The following is a 19,625-nucleotide window of genomic DNA, read 5'->3' as shown; positions in this document are numbered from 1 at the left end:
AGAGAAACAGTGAGAGGAAAGCAATTAATAAAAAACTATTTTACTACTTATGAATCCAGTAAGTATACCTCAAAGAAACATGTGTCAAAAAATAGCAAGCACACAGGAAGTGGTGAAATACCTGAGATAGGCGCTGGTTTGTTGTTATAACATTAAGCCCAATCATTTGATTAAGTATACATTAACACAACATGTTCTGGTCCTCATAAAACTTAAGGAAACACAAAAATAAGTCATTGTCAACCTTCACATATATTACAATAGCATTATGGACAGCAATACTCATAAGCTTGAACATTTTTTTCCTATATAGGTGGTACTCCTTCAAAACATCCACTGCACTAGGTTCCTAGTCTTTTTACTTGTCTCCTTTAAAATACACATGTGCACAGATTAACTCAAATGTATGCAAAGTAAATCGTAGGCATGGAACAAGGCGTCTAAGTCATGTACAATAAGAATATAGAAGGAACAACCATATATTCAACCATAATAAACAATGACCTATACAATTCCATATGCCATGGACATATCCTAGTTTTAAGTTTAATGATAACAAATATTTCAGACATATATGTCTCTATATCACTTAATATAACTCAGCCTAGTGCTAAATAAAACTAGATGGACAGATGGTCAACATAAAAAAATACTAGTTGAAGGGGTATCCTCATGCTGCCAATTTGCCATGAACTTAAAGCGCAAATCAGAGAACCAAGCACATAATGGAATCAAATTAGGTTACGGGCCCTTTATTACCTCCCGATTCAAAGTTCTATGTTAGAAGAGGGGAAGTGACATCACCATGCTCTAGCCGTTTGAGAATCTCATACTCTGTAATTTGAGGAAAATGTACCAGCTTATGTTCATCACAGGCTTTCTAAAACACATATTGTTAATCTACTAAAAGGATTAATCTAGGAAAGTGAAAATCACCATTTGAAATAGAGTATATTACAGTAGCATTCTAGACAGTTGGACACTCCTTCAAAAATCCATTCCATTAGGTTCCTAGTTTTTCTACTTGTCTCCCTGGAAATGACAAATATGTAGGCAAATTGCATTGAGTGTATGAGCAGAGTAAGAGGATTTTTCTATTAAACACTACATCATTAGACTACTGCAATTCAGAAACTTCTATAGATTCAATGACTGAAATTTAATTCATTGGACAGTTCAGAAGCTGGCTGTGTGCATAATCTCCAAACACGATAGGTCATCAAATTAGATTGGGAAAGGATTCTATTCCTATATTTTACACTAGTTGTAGCTCTAAATTGCTGACAACCACAATGACAATATGTGCAAGTTACAGACATTGCAAAACTGAGTGATCCTCTATTTGATAGTCACTATTTATTCGTTCCAAGTTTTCAGATAGATTCAACGTAAGCTAGAAATAATTTAGCTAGGAACAGAGTCAGAATCTAACCATGGTATTAAGATTGTCAAGTTTTTGGATCGCCACCAGAACATTACTCAATTGTACTGCCCTCTTAATCTCCATTCGATCCATGATGGTTGCTAGGTAAATCTCTGTTGCAAAAAAATATCCATGAAATCCATAAAGAGTTCAACAGTAGAGGAGAGAAAGGGCTACCTCCTAGATCTGCATCTGGTGGAGGGGGCATAGCTCAAGCTCCATATCCAAGGGCTGGGAGGCACTATCGCAGAGGGGGGAAAGGCCCGAGCTTCTCATCTGATGGAGCAAAGATGGATGGGGAGCCGCTACGAGAGGGGTTCTACAACCATAGGGGGACCCAAGCGCCGCATCTGGTGGAGGGGAAGGGTCTTGAGATCTGCAGCCAAAGGGGACAGGAGTTGCCATTGCTGGAGAGGGTCGCTGCTGGAGGCCTCTAGATGTCGCATCTGGTGGAGGGAAGCTAGAGGGTGTGGTAGTGGTGGTGGTCGTGCCAATGTGCTGATGAGGGAGAGCCCAAACCAGGAAACCCTAGGTCATCGTATATATACTCGATACTTGTAATGGGTCGGTTGTAGATGTCCACACGAGCCCATCGATGATCCATGACGTTTTCTAAATACGTCACTCAGAAACCGTCATGTAAAGTCATATTTTATGATTATTTTGAGATTTATTATGATTTTTCAAAGATTCAGTGAAAATAAATAAAAAAGAAAAAGACAAAATGTCAAAACCACCCTCTAAAACCACATGAGAGGGTTATTTGACCGGCTTTGAAAGTTGAGGGGGTAGAATTCTGGTTTTGTAGTTCGGGGGGTGAAGTAGTCCACCCTAGATAGTTTGGGGGTTATGTAGAATTTTTCCTTAACAAAAATACACTTTGATTGAACCATAGATCATCTCAACTACAAAAGTAATGAATACAAATAATATCAAACTCATTAAGATCTATATTTGGTGTAATTGTTAACTTTTCATTTGACAAAGTTTGAACCACTCAAATTTTGAATTTTAAAATTTTCACACCTACATGCTAGTTTTGAAAACTCTAGATGGTCTCAACTTGAAAAGTCATGAATATTGGTCCACTCATTAAGATCTATATTTGATACATAGGTCATTTTGCATTTGACAAAGTGTTAGGAAAGTGTAGTTCTAAATCCACAAGTCTCACATATAGTTTCATAAAGTCTATGTGAGATTCAAGACATTGTGACTAATGTTTACTAACACTTTCTCAAATGCAAAAATTACCTATGTATCAAATGTAGCTTGATAAGTTCTAACACCCTTGTACTCAAAAGTTTTTCATTTGAGGTCATTTAGTGCCTTATTTGACCAAGTTTGACCAAATCACATCTTGGATTTTTAAAACATGTGACTAGAGTTTACTAAACCTTTTCTAAATGGTAAAATGAACTGTGTATAAAATGTAGATCTTGATGAGTTATAACACCTTTGTATTCTACACTTTTTCATTTGAGGCCATTTAGTGTCTCATTTGACGAAGTTTGACCAAGTCAAATCTTAGATTTTAACAAAAATACACTTTGACTGAACCCTAGATGGTCTCAACTACAAAAGTAATGAATACAAAGAATATCAAACTCATCAAGATCTACATTTGGTGTAACGGTCAACTTTTTATTTGACAAAGTTTGAATCACTCGAATTTTGAATTTTAAAATTTTCACACCTACATGCTAGTTTTAGAAATCCTAGATGGTCTCAACTCGAAAAGTCATGAATACCAAGATTGGTCCACTCATTAAGATCTACATTTGATACATAGGTCATTTTTGCATTTGACAAAGTTTTAGGAAAGTATAGTTCTAAATCCACAAGTCTCACATATAGTTTCATAAAGTCTATGTGAGATTCAAGACTTTGTGACTAGTATTTCTAACGCTTTCTCAAATGCCAAAATTAGCTATGTATCAAATGTAGATCTTGATAAGTTATAACACCCTTGTATTCAAAAGTTTTTCATTTGAGGTCATTTAGTGCCTTATTTGACTAAGTTTGACCAAGTCACATCTTGGATTTTTAAAACATGTCACTAGAGTTTATTAAAACTTTTCTAAATGGTAAAATGAACTATGTATAAAATGTATATCTTGATGAGTTATAACACCTTCGTATTCAAAACTTTTTCATTTGAGGTCATTTAGTGCCTCATTTGACCAAGTTTGACCAAGTCAAATCATGGATTTTAACAAAATACACTTTGACTGAACCCTAAATGGTCTCAACTACAAAAGTAATGAATACAAAGAATATCAAAATCATCAAGATCTATATTTGGTGTAATGGTCAGCTTTTCATTTGACAAAGTTTGAACCACTCAAAATTTGAATTTTGAATTTTTCACACCTACATCCTAGTTTTTGAAACCCTAGATGGTCTCAACTCAAAAAGTCATGAATACCAAGATTGGTTTACTCATCAAGATCTAAATTTGTTACATAGGTCATTTTGCATTTGACAAAGTGTTAGGAAAGTGTAGTTCTAAATCCACAAGTCTCACATATAGTTTCATAAAGTCTTTCTGAGATTTAAGACTTTGTGACTAGTGTTTACTAACACTTTCTCGAATGCAAAAATGAGCTATGTATCAAATGTAGATCTTGATAAGTTCTAAGACCCTTGTATTCAAAAGCTTTTCATTTGAGGTCATTTAATGCCTTATTTGACCAAGTTTGATCAAGTCACATCTTGGATTTTTCAAACATGTCACTAGAGTTTACTAAAACTTTTCTAAATGGTAAAATGAACTATGTATAAAATGTAGATCTGATGAGTTATAACACCTTTGTATTCAAAAACATTTTCATTTGAGGTAATTTAGTGTCTCATTTGACCAAGTTTGACCAAGTCAAATCTTAGATTTTAACAAAAATACACTTTGACTGAACCATACATCGTCTCAACTACAAAAGTAATGAATACAAAGAATATTAAACTCATCAAGATCTACATTTGGTGTAATGATCAACTTTTCATTTTACAAAGTTTGAACCACTCAAATTTTGAAATTTAAAATTTTCACACCTATATGCTAGTTTTCGAAACCCTAGATGGTCTCAACTCAAAACGTCATGAATATCAAGATTGGTCCACTTATTAAGATCTACATTTGATACATAGGTTATTTTTGCATTTAACAAAAGTGTTAGGAAAGTGTAGTTCTAAATCCACAAGTCTCACATATATTTTTATAAAGTCTATATGAGATTCAAGACTTTGCAACTAGTATTTACTAACACTTCCTTAAATGCAAAAATTAGCTATGTATCAAATGTAGATCTTGATAAGTTCTAACACCATTGTATTCAAAAGTTTTTCATTTGAGGTCATTTAGTGCCTTATTTGACCAAATTTGACCAAGTCACATCTTGGATGCTTAAAACATGTCACTAGAGTTTACTAAAACTTTTCTAAATGGTAAAATGAACTGTGTATTAAATGTAGATCTTGATGAGTTATAGCACCTTTTTATTCAAAACCTTTTCATTTGAGGTCATTTAGTGCCTCATTTGACCAAGTTTGACCAAGTCAAATCTTGGATTTTAACAAAAATACACTTTGACTGAACCCTAGATGGTCTCAACTATAAAAGTAATGAATACAAAGAATATCAAAATCATCAAGATCTATATTTTATGTAATGGTCAACTTTTCATTTGATAAAGTTTGAACCACTCAAATTTTGAAATTTGAAATTTTCACACCTACATGCTAGTTTTCGAAACGCTAGATGGTCTCAATTCGAAAAGTCATGAATAACAAGATTGGTCCACTCATTAAGATTTATATTTGATACATAGGTCATTTTTGCATTTGACAAAGTGTTAGGAAAGTGGAGTTCTAAATCCACAAGTCTCACATATAGTTTGATAAAGTCTATGTGAGATTCAAGACTTTGCGACTAATATTTACTAACACTTTCTCAAATACAAAAATGAGCTATGTATCAAATGTATATCTTGGTAAGTTCTAACACCCTTGTATTCAAAATTTTTTTCATTTGAAGTCATTTAGTGCCTCATTTGACCAAGTTTGTCCAAAACCAGTGTAGGGGTGGCTGAGGATTGAGCCACCCTATGACTAGTGTTTACTAAAACTTTCTCAAATGTAAAAATGAATTATGTAATAAATGTAGATCTTGATGAGTTGTACAATCTTAGTATTCAATTTTTTTCATTTAAGATCATTTAGTGTCTCATTTGACCAATTTTGTCTAAAACCACTATAGAGACGGCTGGTAATTGAGCCGCCCCTATAGTAGTCCACTATAAGAGCGACCGGTGATTCAGCCGTCCTTACTGTGATCTATAACTATAAGAGCGGCTGATAACAGTGGCCGCCCTTACAGTGGCCACTGTAGAGGCGGGTGACTAGTTGGGGCTCGCCCGAGCCACTGTAAAGGCGGCTCCAAAGCTAGCCGCCCCTACAGTGAAAGGAGGTGCGTTCTCTTAGTGCTTTTTTCACGTCGTACATCTTGCAATACTTTTATGGAACAACCGGCAGCTGGTCACAACGACAATGACCACACCACCACACTGGGAAATCAAGCGCTTCACACAGTGCTTCATTAATCATTCGTCAAGCAACAATGCAAAAATTTTCAAGGTTCATCGAAAGCTCAACACCACGGCTCATGTTCTAGCTACCCAGGCCTTCAATTCAACGATCACATCTTCTTCTCAAATGCAGTATACCTGTACCAATACTAGCCATGTAATCAGTTGTCCCTCAGTAATGACACTGCAATCTGTAAGTAGTGATACATTCACCCTCATTGCAGCATACTGTTACTAAGGCCTTGTTTAGTTCAGCAAAAAAAAAAACAAAAACTTTTCAAGATTTCTCGTCACATCAAATCTTGCGGCACATGTATGGAGTATTAAATATAGATAAAAATAAAACTAATTGCACAGTTTAACTGTAAATCGCGAGATGAATCTTTTGAGCCTAGTTCCTCCATAATTGGACAATGTTTGTCAAATAAAAATGAAAATGCTACAGTGTACCCACCCAATTTTTTTTTGCGAACTAAACAAGGCCTAAAAAATTTGCTTTCCATAACAAAAAACATTGATGAATTTATCCATGCCATAGATTATTGTAGCCTTCTTTGTACTCCACAAATAGTCATGTTTATAATTCCTCTATTAATTTTAGTGATTGGTAAAATCATGACAAGGAAATGCAGTATTAGCCTTGATTCATTCTTTGTCACGTTGATTCACTCCGCACCGGCCTAGATTGCTCAGTGTCACATCCATCGTGGAAAATCTCGGCACCACCGAGTCGAGGAAGAGGAGGGGTGATGGAGCGAGAGACATGCCTGATAGTGTTTTTTAAGGATCCGAGGGGTGATCGAGCGACAGACGTGCCTGATAGTTAGTGTTTTTTAAGGACCCCCCTCATATGATTGTTTTTTTTCCACTGGTTTTGACCAAATATGGGTGCAAAATTACTAGGTTCACAACTCATCCCAACAACAATTAATCAACGTGTAAAATTTTCCAGACCTGTAATTTACACTGATTTTAAGCTCAAAACTAGGGTTCTAAACATCCTCTAGGTTAAGGAAGTAAACAGTTTTAAATATTTAATACTATCTCCATCCAAAAAAAGAATATAATTATAGGATGCACGTCGGTCAATGGAGCTCAAATTTGACCAAGTTTACAATAAATATTATTAGTATTTATGTTAGTATTTTTTTTATAAATTTAGTCAAAGTTTAAATAGTTTGATTTTTGAGAAGCGACAATTATATTTTTTTTTGGAACCACAGAGGGAGTTCTTTTTTTTTGAATTTACAAAGGGAGTACTTAAATTGGTTAGAGCGGAGGGATTATGAGCCAAGGGCCGAAATGACCGATATCAAAGGGTATGGAGTCAATACGGGATAGAGATATCAACGGGAATTCTCTGTTGGAGAGTGCTTCCCCATGTCCGTCCTTGTGGGGAAGAAACTCTCACTATCTCCGTTCCTGCGAAATGTTACGGAGGAGATTTTCTCCTCATCCTCGTCCCCGTGCGGGGAACAATCCCCGTGGAGCTCTCCGTTTCCCTGTTAATTCATATTAGTTTATGTGATGTCAACTATTCACATATTTACAAATTCATATTAATGGTATACAAACAAATCTCTTCTATAAAAATTCACATTTGAGATTGAGAAAGTGAGGATTAGAGTTCAACTTTGCTTATATATCACAATTATTGGACCTTGCAAGTATATGGACCTTCAGAGTTGGGTCCCCGCGGGGAGCAGAGACGGGGCATGCATACCATCTCCGTCCCTGTGAACCCCGACAGGGATAACTTTCTCCCTGTTTAATTCCCCGTGGAGGCAAAATCTATACCATTTCCGTCCCCTAATGAGTGAATTCACCGCGAGAAATCGAGGAACAGGGCCCCATTGACATCTCTATATGGGACAGTGCCGACTTCTATACTAAGGCATCCAAAAAGTTTTTAGATTTTGACACAGTAGCACTTTTATTTTTTAATTCCTCTAGTCTAAATTATATGTCATTTTAAGAATCTTAAAGAGTCAAACCATCTCAAGTTTGACTAAATTTATATAGCAAAATAATAACATTTATGGTGTCAACTTAGTATCTTACATTGTTCATTAATTATAGTTTTATATTATACATATTTGATGTTATACATTTTTGTATTTTTTTATAATTTTGGTCAAAGTTGAGATGCTTTGACTCTCCAACATTTTTAGAATGACTTACAATTTAGGATGAAGGAAGTATTTGACAATTATTATCCAACCCTGGACTAAGACTCTATTTGGTTCCCTTTGCTAAATTTTAGCTAGCTAAACTAAAGTTCCAACTAAAAAGAGCTAAAATAGTTTAGTTTCATTAGTCACCCAAAAGTAGCTAGGAAACAAACAGGTCCTAATTATATTTAAAATATTCGTCCTATAAATTATAAGCAAATTGTGAAACTAACTATTATCTTATTTATATTTAATATTTCTTGCATGTACATATTGATGTGACCGAAAATCTTTAAAAATTTTTAGATTTTAAGGTGACAAGACCTAAAACGGAATTGACTGCGGGTGGCATCGGAGGCGCGGATACTGTGGGCCCATGAAGGAACTCAAAAGAGACATCGTTTCGACAATATACGCAATTAACGGAATGTACCGGGGGTAAACTGAGAAAAGATTAACTTCATCGTGCTCACTGCTCAGCCTAGTGGCGTAGTGCTGCCCTGCCGAATGCCGCCCGCCTCCATCCCGTAGAAGACAAAGAGAGAAGGATAGAACTGGACGGCGGCGGCGGAGACGACGATGCAGTGGTACTTGGTGGCCGCGCTCCTCACCGTCCTCACCAGCTCCCAGGCAATCCCAAATTTCGTCGTTTCACCTTTTTTCCCCCCTTTTTGGCTTGAATTCTATTTACATCATAGCGTCTTAGATCTGCCGACAAGCTGGTATTCGCTGTGGAATTTCGGTTGCTTCCCATTTGGTTCTTTGATGAGATGCACGGTGGAATAGGCGTCGTAGGTTGCTGGATCGGCAGTTTATCTTTTTCGAGCGGAGTCACCATGCCCTTAGTGAAGACAGACGCGGTTCAGATGACTCGTTACCCTGGACGCCTGGAATGGGCGGTTGATTGTCGTCGAGAATCTTGGCATTGGTTATATGGTGAGGTACCGGGGGATGATTTGGTGGAATCGTGGAATGGGAAATGACATGGTTATGATGTTGTGCTGTGCAAATCTCTCAAGTGAGGGAACATGATCATGTGCAGGCTAGAGCCTGAGGACTGTTGGCAAAATCAAGTCATAGTTAAACAGGCATGGAAAGTTGCACATGGCTTGTTTTAGTTCCAATGTGTCTAATTGGCTTATCTATATGTGCAGGGAATATTGACCACCCTTTCCCAGAGCAATGGCAAATATAAGTATGATTATGCCACAATTCCTTTTTTAGCTGAGCTCTTCAAGGTACATAATTCAAATTACATTTAATCTTATGATAGCCTGAAGCCCATTTTTAAATTATAATGATGAAAACGTGTATAAGATGGTGCAGTGATTCATCATTTTTTTTTGGTGATAACATTGCTCTGTTCTTGATGCAGTTGTCTGTCTCAGGCTTCTTCCTCTGGAAGGAATGCCATTCTTCATCTCCACCAAGGATGACAAAGGAATGGAGGAGTGTGCGACTATATCTTGTTCCTTCAGTCATATACCTCATCCACAACAATGTCCAGTTTGCAACATTGACTTATGTTGACCCATCTACCTATCAGATAATGGGAAACCTGAAAATTGTTACAACTGGGATTTTGTTTAGGTGTGCAACTTGCCTGCTCGCTGAAATGCTCATTCTTTTATGCTTAACACCATTCGCATGATAGAATTCCCACTTCATTTCCTATTATGCTCTGTACCTTGCATTTAAGGAAATTCCATTTGGGAATTTCTTTGTATTGGCGAAACAAAAATTTCAAGTGCACAAGTGACTTTAAAATAGCTAGCTGATTAATCCCTCCTTTTGAAAATGGTAATCGTATTAGACCAGAGAAAAGTTCATACAAAATAGAGTTTGACCATTAATTTCTCTTATAATATAAGGTCGTCAGCTTTAAAATCAATATCATCTTATAGGCACTTTTAACACAAAAATCTATTGATGCAAGTTTTATGCTCGAAGCTTTCATAAAATTTGACTAATTATTGGCCAAAATTTATAAAGTTTGACTTTTCATCTGGTCAAATGCGATTACTATTTCAAAATGGAGGGAGTATAATTTAAGCATTGGGGGAGTTTGGGTTTGTTTTTACTATAACCTTAGGCAGTTACCTCACATGTATTACTATTTATCATTTGAATACATCATGTTTTTGTAAGACTATGCTCGACCACAAGACATCACTTCCGCATCACGTGCCTCTTGGAGATCGATCTCCGCCCGGGGCAACGCCCTTGTTTAGGTGGCAGATCTGATTGACATACTGCCTTCGTTGTCGTTCTAGCATGGGCCGCAGCAGCAGATTGCCTACCGCCTATCACTGCCAGCCTATTTGTTGCACTATTTGTTTGTTGATTTACATCTCAAAGGAATGTTCTTTTCACATGATGCTTGCACTTTTTTTGCGCACTTAGTTGTTGAGCTTCCAGAGTTTGCTTATTTCAGTAACTTTATGTTTGTGTGTCCTGACTTCTTCAGAGATTTGTTGCCAGGAAACCAGTAGAGTCAATATGATAATGAATGTGTATGCTGTGCTATCATTGATTGATTCTTTTTCCCATCAATTGATTAGTGTTCTTGTTTTGTTCTCTGCAAATTCTACTAGGCTTGTTCTAAAAAGGAAGTTGTCCAATCTACAATGGATGGCAATTGTTTTATTGGCTGTTGGTACAACTACAAGCCAGGTTTGCAAATATTATCAAATACTCTCTCTGTTCTGAACTATTGCTCACTTTGGCTTCTACTAAGTCAAACTTTTCTATCTTTGACCTGGTTTTTGGAAAAATATATTAACATCTAGAAGTTCAAATAGATGCACTATCAAAATAATATTCATGTAGAATTAATGAAACTAATTTGATGTTATAGATGTTATAAAGTTTGATTTACGACAGTGCCAAAGTAAGTATATATCTTACTTCTGAATGATATGGTTTTTATTACCTAAAATGTATTTAAAGTCGACATTACTTCATAGTTTATGTTTAATGGATGGTCGCAAGAATTGTAAGCATGTATTTAGGAACACAATTTATTTTTATGGGGTTGGGGCGTTTGACCTACTAAACATATATGCTCCAAAGTTTTCTTTTAACAATTTGCACTTATACATTAATATATAATTTCATTGGTAGATACGGTGATCTATTTTCCAGATTCACACTAAAATCACAAGTATCACATCATAGCAAAAGCTATGAATCTAGAAAAGTCAAAACGTCTTATCGTTTGGAAAGGAGGGAGTAGCTTAACAAACTTCCAAAAGCATTCAGTAACTAAAAATGCCAAAACGTCTTATAATTTGGGACCGGTGGTAAACTACTCCATTTCAAAATATAGGCCATGTTAGGATTTGGAAAAGTCAGACTTTGTAACTTTTGATCAGGAATTATTCAAACTATATGCACGCTCAGTAGATAAAAGTCATGCTGATAGATTCACCTTGCACATATATTTTAATATGAACTGATTTGTAACCACTGATGATATATTGTTGTCATAGTACATTTCTAAGGACTTTCCTGGATCCTAATACGCTTTTTGAAAAGAAACAGAGGGAGTAAGAGCCTATCAATGCAAATTGATTTCTGTTTGCAACATTTGATATTTTCACTCAAAATACTTTAGGGATTAACTTATAATATTTATATTGGTTGTAGCTGTGGTTTGCGTTTAGTAACTATATTTCGACTGAGATTAAACATACTGTCTCTTACAGGTGAAAGGATGTGGAGATGCACCATGTGATTCTCTTTTCTCAGCACCATTGCAGGGTTACATGCTTGGAATACTTTCTGCTTGTCTTTCCGCTCTAGCCGGTGTGTACACAGAATATTTGATGAAGAAGAACAATGATAGTTTGTACTGGCAAAATGTACAATTATATACGTAGGTATCTATATCTAACACTGGTTTGTTGTCAGTAATTTCTCATGCCCAGAAACCATGTGTGCAGCTGTGCATACATCTTTGTCAGTAATATGCTTGAGCAAGCATGACAAACCCTTTGATGTTCTCTTATGCGCAGGTTTGGAGTTATGTTCAACATGGGCTGGCTAATTTATGGTGATTTTAAAGCTAGATTTGAGCTGGGTCCATGGTGGCAGCGCCTTTTTAATGGTTATTCAATCACAACATGGATGGTAGTGTTCAATTTAGGATCTACTGGTCTGCTAGTATCATGGTTGATGAAGTATTCTGACAATATAGTCAAGGTTAGATCACTCTGGTTCCCTATGCCATTGAGGTGGATTATTATAATAATTCTTGTTTCAACCGCTTTAAAAGTTTTGGTGTGTATATAACTGCTTCAAAGCATAGATCAGTTATTACAGAAACAACAGTGGGGTAATAGGTAGCAGAATATATGAAACTTGAAACATAATAGGTTAATTTCCAAAACAACTACAATGCATTTTTAATTGCTTTCTTCTGCAGCTTAGAAACAATTGCAGCACAACCACCACAAACTGACCCTCAGTCTTATCACTTTATATGCACCGTTAAAAACTTTGACCATATGTCTGTCCCTAATGCCTATATATCCTCATGTCAAGTTCCTGTGTTGGTACTTGTTTATTAATGGTTTATGTGACTGTTCTGGCCTTTTTATTGCATGCCTAGGATGTGCTATACACCTATTCTTAAGAAACATGCAAAGTGAACTATGTACATCCTGTGTCTGACAACAGGATTTATGAAGCAGTTCATAGTGTGTGTGTGTGTGTTATGGCCGATGTACAACAGATGGCTAGGTGGTGCCTAGGATAGATGGCTAGGTGGTTCCTAGGATAGATGGCCGACGCAGCCCAGTTATCTTTACTAGCTTAGTTATCTTTGTATTTGCAATGTATATTAGTCCCAGATAGGTTATTTAGCAAAATAGGTGTAGTAGAAGGGACATAAATATCTGTAAACTCTATTGATATTTGATACAATTAAGCAAGAGCAATATTATTATTGCCGGCTTCCTTTAGGGAGCCGGGAAACCCTAGCTGCCCTCCTCTCCTTCCTCGCGACCAGCCCCCACGGCACCTGTCCACCCCGGACGCGGGTACAGGCCACGACCTCCTATCCCTCAAGCCTACAACCTCCGACGAATCCCCGGTAGGATCCAAAATCCTATCAGCGTGACACAAGAATTTTGCTCTATTGAAAATTTGAAATTTCTCTTCTGAAATTTATTGTGAGTTGGTTTGGTAGTTTATGTTGTCAGAGCTTGTCCTTTTTGATCGGATGATCATTGAATGTTGTTATGTGGTCTATTTAATTTTATACCTCATGTTTCTTCATTGAAAACTTGTGTCATGGAGCTCTGTTTTAATAGGTGTACTCAACTTCAATGGCAATGCTTTTGACGATGGTTTTATCTATATATCTTTTCAGTGTGAAAGCTACAATTCAGGTGCTATACTTTGGCTGTATTGTAGTCCTGTTGCATTGGGGTTCTTGTAGTTCTTTATTTGTACTCACGTGCTTTAACCCTCTTTTTGCAGCTCTTCTTGGGCATTATCATTTGTATAATTTCCCTGCAGATGTATTTTATGCCTGTGCACATGCTTGTTGAATTGCCACAAACATTGCCTGTAGCATCAAAGTAGGTTCACGGCATTGTTAGCTAACACATTGTTCAGGAGAGTAGGGCAGGCAGTGTTGATTGAAGGGTTAATTGACTGTCTGCAGCCCAGCTCTATTTGAGTCATCTGTTTGGAAATTTATGGTTGTAATCTCAACAGCTATGGAGCTATGGTTAGTTTCATGTTGCAGAAAAGGGGAATCAGTTGTGAAGTGAGCATGTAATGCCAATGCCAACAATTGAAAGTTAATATGTACAGTCTTTCCAATTTTTATCCAGGTAAAAGATGGAGGCTGATTGGTCTTGTTGTCTAGGGAAGAGAAATCCATGCAAATGCAAATATTCTTCAAATAGAGCAAAACTACTCATTCACCTTGTATCCACAATTTTGCATTAATGGAGTTCATACAGAACTGACCTGTGCAATGAATGAGTTATGGCATCATTGCAAAAAATACACTATTTTGCTCCCTGCGGCAGCAGTCTTATTTTTCCTTATATTTTATCATGTGCTCATTGAGCAAATCCTCAGTCATACTGATTCTTTTTATCATCATTAGTTAGAACTAGCTTTCCATTCTAGCATCTGTTATTTCTTTAATTAAAACAAAGCATGACACTGTCACTGTGATTAATTTCATGAAACCATATCATTGTTAATTACTTAATTCAGTATGTACATAATGTGTCACCTCTAGCCAACCCTTGTTCTGAAGCATATACATTGTAATTTGTGAGATACATTCCATGACATGCAAATAAAAGCCCCATCAGGGATTATGGAAGTCCTTGCAAAATGTGTACATAAATAACCAAATATGCATATTGGATAACAATTTTGTTGCAGTTGTTGAGCCCCAATGTTTCAAAGTGATTGGCATGGTGCTTGTTGCCGTATCTCAGGTAACTGAGACAGTTATTGATATATAGTAGGTGGTTTTATTGGCTTCTCACTATCAGTTTGCTCTAGCCTTCCAGAATCTATTGAATAGTGTGCCTGCTCTGAGATTCAAATTCAATTACACCATTTTAGGCTCTACAAGTATAGCTTGCTTCATTGGTACATATATGTATGCCGGTACCTGTTTAGTTGCTTGAGTCTGAATTCTCTCCTTGGGCCTAGTACTCTGCCAGCTGCCACTCTCCCGCCTTTGGAATCATACTACACTCTATGCTGTATCTTTTTATCCGCAGTATTGAATTGGATTCTTCCCTCCTTCCTCAAGACAACTTTTAGCTTCCACATGTGGCCCAAGACACTTTGGGCTATAAGGCCAGTCTCAGTGGGGGTTTCACCAGAATGTCATGCACATTTATTAGAGCGCCATGTCAGCAAAAGTGCACTTTTTGCATGAAACGAAGATGAGAGAAGAAAGTAGTTTCACCATGGTGAAACCCCGCGGGTGTTGTTTCCCACGCGGTGAAACGGGATGAAATCTCCACTGAGGGCCAAATCGTTTCACTATCTTGCATGTGATCCAATCATTTTGCAGCAATTAAATGCTTTGCTTAGCCTTGGAAACAACAAAGTGAAATGCTTCATTGCTGGGGTTATTTCATAGATGGTTTCATTTCAATCTTGATGACGTGTTGGTATGTGAAACCGTGCAGTGAGACTGTCCATGAGACTGGCTTAAAGGCGCAGGCGCGCGACCATCTGACCATGTGAGTATTGGACCTTGCTTTAATTTCGTTAGGATTGGTCAACAGACTTGCTCAAGTCCCCAACCCAGCTACAAAAAATTCAGATTGAGTTTTCATATACTTACGTTAGCAAGGATATATGCCTGTTTCTTCATAATCTCATGTGACAAAGGTAGACAAAGTTGTAAAGTTGAAGTCTTTCCTAGGTTGGTTCTGTGAAAAAGCTTATGAAAATTAGAGACAATAATCTCTTGAGAACATTAACAGTGGACATAATGATAATATAGTTGGCCAGTGCTTAATTAGGATCACCTTTTCTTCTTGAGCACAATTCTATGTCTTCTGTATCATCACCAGGACGAGTTAGATTAAACCATGCGATGAATCTGTCCACTGGGTACAGCATTCTTGAATTGAATCGACCTCTAGTCGGTTTCTCTAGTATTTTCCTTTTTACGTTGATGACGCGACAAAAAGGAGGCAGGCAAGGCAGCTTGTAAGGTTAGCATTTTCCTTAGATATTCCTTTTGGGCAGCTTCATCTAGATTCTAGAGTGTGCCTGTGGAGATATTTCTTCTTTTCATTCACAGCGCAGAACAAAAACTCATACTGGAATCAAGCCTGAAACGCCATCCCTTTGGCGCCAAATTTCCGTGAAGGTTGGCAGTTCTCAGTTTGCAACAATATAATGCCGCAATTCAGAAACATCAGATGAAGACAGCAACTGATATGCTGCACGAAGGAAGGAAACGGGCGACTGATTGATAAGTTGAACTGAATCTGGTAACAAGCTCTTGTTCGAACGGTGCGTGGTTCCCCCTCCCTCTTTACCGGTCTCTTGGCCATGTACCATGTATGTACGTACATTGTTACCCTTTTGTGAACGGCACTATGCGAAAAGGATTGTTTTCGATGTGCCAATGTGAGCTTCTATCCCTTTTAATTGAAGAGATGTCCATTTCGGCTAGACAACAAAATCGAAACCGGGAGACAGCCGTGAAACAGATTTGCCGAAAAGAGGTTTGCCGTTTGCAATGCCCCCTGGTTTGGCGTCGCCCATAGTAGCAGCGCCCTTTGCCCGCAGATACCTCTGTGCTACCACAGCACGTCACATCTCTTGTGGAACAGAAACGCTTGCCGCGCAAGCCATTCCTGCAGTGCACGCCGAACTCATGCAGCCTCGTCCTAGCTAACTAACATCCCCAAAATACTCTACTTGGAATCTTTTTTTTTAATTATTATTATCATTTTCCTTTTATTTTTTCACATGAATATAGAGGTACCCACAGATTTTATTTCCTGTTCTTCCAGTTTTCCCTGGACCTGGTCCTGGAGAATGCTCTCGCTCGGTGATGAAACCGCCTCTCACACCTACACGGGCTCTCCTATAAAAGCACCTCTAGGCCAGGCCATTCGAGCAGCATCACTCAAAGCCAGCGCCACCAAACCAAGCAGCGGCAGCCTCGCTTGCAGAGTGCTCAGAGCAGCAGCTTCCACTTCCACCCTGCGCGCATGGGATCCTTGGGCCCTACCGTGAGCTTGAGCATCATGGCCAAGCCCAGCGGCGGCCAGCAGCCGGAGAGGGAGAGGAAGGAGGGCGGCGGCGTCTTCAGCGGCGGCTGCGGCTTCCGGATGCCGCTGCACTACCCGCGCTACAAGAAGGCGGACTACGAGAGCATGCCGGAGTGGCGCGTCGACTGCCTGCTCCGTGAGTACGGCCTCCCCGCTGACGGCGACCTCGACAGCAAGCGCCGCTTCGCCATGGGAGCCTTCCTCTGGCCCGACCAGTACTGATCGGACCAACCAAGCTCAGCGCTGCGTCGCCGGCCGTGAACTGATCTCGTCATATTCAGAGGATCAGCAGCTGCATCTGCAAGTTGCATCAGTTATTATATATATATAGCGAGACCTGATCATCTCGATCGTATATTCTCACTAGTTACCATCCTGCTTGTAGTTGTAGCGGCCGGACATGATACATTCTACTAGTATAGCTGAGCTGGATTGCGCGCTGTATAGTATAGCTATTCCGTATATGGAATAAGAGGTGTTTATTTTGTCAGAGATGAGGTGTTCAGTCATCCGTGCATGCTTTGGTGTTCACAAACTCTCAGTTGTGTTGCAGGCAGGCATGAAGAAATGTCTCTCTGCTTGTATCTGTAGTCTCAACTGTTCCAACCGGAAAACTCTGATATGTTGTGATAAAGAAACAGGATAGGCCAGGTTCCAACTCCCGGCCGGACTGTGACCCTGTTTTTTTTTCAGGAACCTGTGATCCACATCCATGAATGCAGAACATAGCGGGGTTTCTGAAAAGATTAAGGCTCGTTCGGTTAAGCTCATTCCAGTACTTATTATACAAATTAAGCCAACTGTTCCAGCTGGATTCTTTCTAGAAGTCATTTCCTGTGGTAAGGCTGCATTCCCGGAACGGGCTGTTCCATGCCCGGAATGATTCCTGCTGTATATAAATTTACGAAGAAACAACGAGGCCGGGATTCAATGTCCAGTACCGAAAGAGGCCTAACTGAACGCATCCTCGGGCGGATTCATGGCGATAATCGGGGCATGCAAACCCAGGTTAAAACCGGCCATGGTTTTGTGGATCAACTAATTAACGCCTCTCGTCCGGCACCGGCAGCACCCAGACTCGTCGTGGTCACGAAGATAGCCTGCTATCCCGTGCCGAATTCTCTAGAAGCATGCATGCATCATAACAAGTGTTGTGACTTGTGACGCAAATCCATGCAGGCATCTAGTGGACGCCAGCGTCATCTAGTAACTGAAGCGGCTGTGTAGGAGGATTTGCGGTTGCTATAGTTGGTTTGACATTTGGCAAGATCGTCGTCTAGCGGATAGCCGGATACACTATAACCTTTCCCCATATAATAAAGAAATACTCATAAACAATATTAACAAAAAGACACTAGGAATTGATTTTCAGGGGGCTGATACATCATAATCTTTCCCCATATAAAAAATAAGAAATACTCATAAACTATTAAAAAAGTAAAGTAGGAAATAGGAATTGATTTTTAGTGATGGCTGGCTTAATAATATCGTCTCTATAAATCTACCTATTCTCCGACACTGTTACCATAAACACGACTACCCCGTCAAAATTACATTTTAGATTAGAGGTGATCTTTTTATGTCAACCGCCTGTAAAAAATATGTCTATTTTTAGTGGTGCTTTTCTAGGAGCTGTTGCCCCGAAAATGCCTAACAAAGAAATAATTCATAACCTTTCTAAAATTCAAGTCACATGAAGATATTTTTTTAAATGAAGTCAAATGAAGGTAAATTTTATATCAATGTTTTATAATTTGGTATGATTTAAAACTTTATAGTTGATGGTATTTTTCATTTAAGATTATTTAGGGGTCTCAATTTAAATTTCCAGTTCTTAGAATTTGGAATTCAAATTTTTGAAATGACCCTAGATGGAGACATGGCCCATACCGAAGTTATAGAGCTTGATGATAACTAAACAAACTTTGTTGTTGAAACTTTTTTTTTCTTTGACATAGTTTTAGTGCTGAAATATTCAATATAAGATTCTTGGCAGTCATGGATGGGCTCACTGGTGATAAAATAAATAGTACTGCGCCCACTACCCATCCTATATACTTGGTGCTCTAATGCCTAACTCTCACAGGGATGCACAATAGTGTCAATCCTAGCATTGGGTGTGATCTTGTCAAATAACTTGAGAGGGTAGATAGAGTGTAGAAACACTTGCTCTATCATGTAACAACCTTGGGACACTCTAGCACTCTCAAGCAAGTATCAACAAGATCAACATAGCTCATACCGGGCGCATCGCTGTTGTCAGGACCAAAGTATTCGAGTTATCACCTTTATCGATTGTAAGGTCAAATCGGCTGGCACGCCTTAACGTTGAAATCGGGTATTAGCCCTTTGTGTTTGCAGATCCACTTTTGCACCAACACATCTTTTGGCACGTCCGGTAGGACAGATCTATCAACAAGATCAACATAGCTCATACCGAGTTCGACACAGAAAACATCATTGCTGTGACAGAGGCTGATCTCAGGGATGAGCAGAAGCAAGCTATGAAAAAAGCTATGGAGGAATACAAGCAGCTCTGCTTGAAATCCTTCAGTGTCAATAGGAGCGGTGAAGTGATCCAAAAGCAAGAACTGCCGATGCCTCGACAGATCACTTTTGAAGCCAACCTTGGTAAACTGCAAGATATGGTTGACAATGCTATTAATCG

General features: G+C 38.4%; 2 protein-coding genes across 3 annotated transcripts; both read left to right on the top strand.

Annotated features, from left to right (window-relative positions):
- Positions 8,606 to 14,156, top strand: LOC110431299 (CMP-sialic acid transporter 1). 2 transcript variants are annotated; one of them, XM_021450278.1, is made up of 8 exons: positions 8,606 to 8,807; positions 9,332 to 9,415; positions 9,553 to 9,767; positions 10,772 to 10,850; positions 11,885 to 12,054; positions 12,194 to 12,380; positions 13,493 to 13,570; positions 13,662 to 14,156. In XM_021450278.1, the coding sequence occupies exons 1-8, from the start codon at positions 8,757 to 8,759 to the stop codon at positions 13,764 to 13,766; spliced, it is 969 nt and encodes a 322-aa protein (XP_021305953.1). In that variant the 5' UTR covers positions 8,606 to 8,756; the 3' UTR covers positions 13,767 to 14,156. The 2 variants fall into 2 exon arrangements, with proteins under 2 accessions (XP_021305953.1, XP_021305954.1); XM_021450279.1 differs by having other exon boundaries at positions 13,552 to 13,570; positions 13,662 to 14,065.
- Positions 14,323 to 17,646, top strand: LOC8058843. Its single transcript, XM_002438433.2, has 2 exons — positions 14,323 to 16,190; positions 16,697 to 17,646. The coding sequence occupies exon 2, from the start codon at positions 16,898 to 16,900 to the stop codon at positions 17,177 to 17,179; it is 282 nt and encodes a 93-aa protein (XP_002438478.1). The 5' UTR covers positions 14,323 to 16,190; positions 16,697 to 16,897; the 3' UTR covers positions 17,180 to 17,646.

The sequence above is a fragment of the Sorghum bicolor genome, chromosome 10 (assembly GCF_000003195.3).
Source record: "Sorghum bicolor cultivar BTx623 chromosome 10, Sorghum_bicolor_NCBIv3, whole genome shotgun sequence".
Classification (NCBI taxonomy): domain Eukaryota; kingdom Viridiplantae; phylum Streptophyta; class Magnoliopsida; order Poales; family Poaceae; genus Sorghum; species Sorghum bicolor.
Note: the sequence above shows the minus strand (reverse complement) of the source record. Positions and strands in the feature narration are given on the sequence as shown.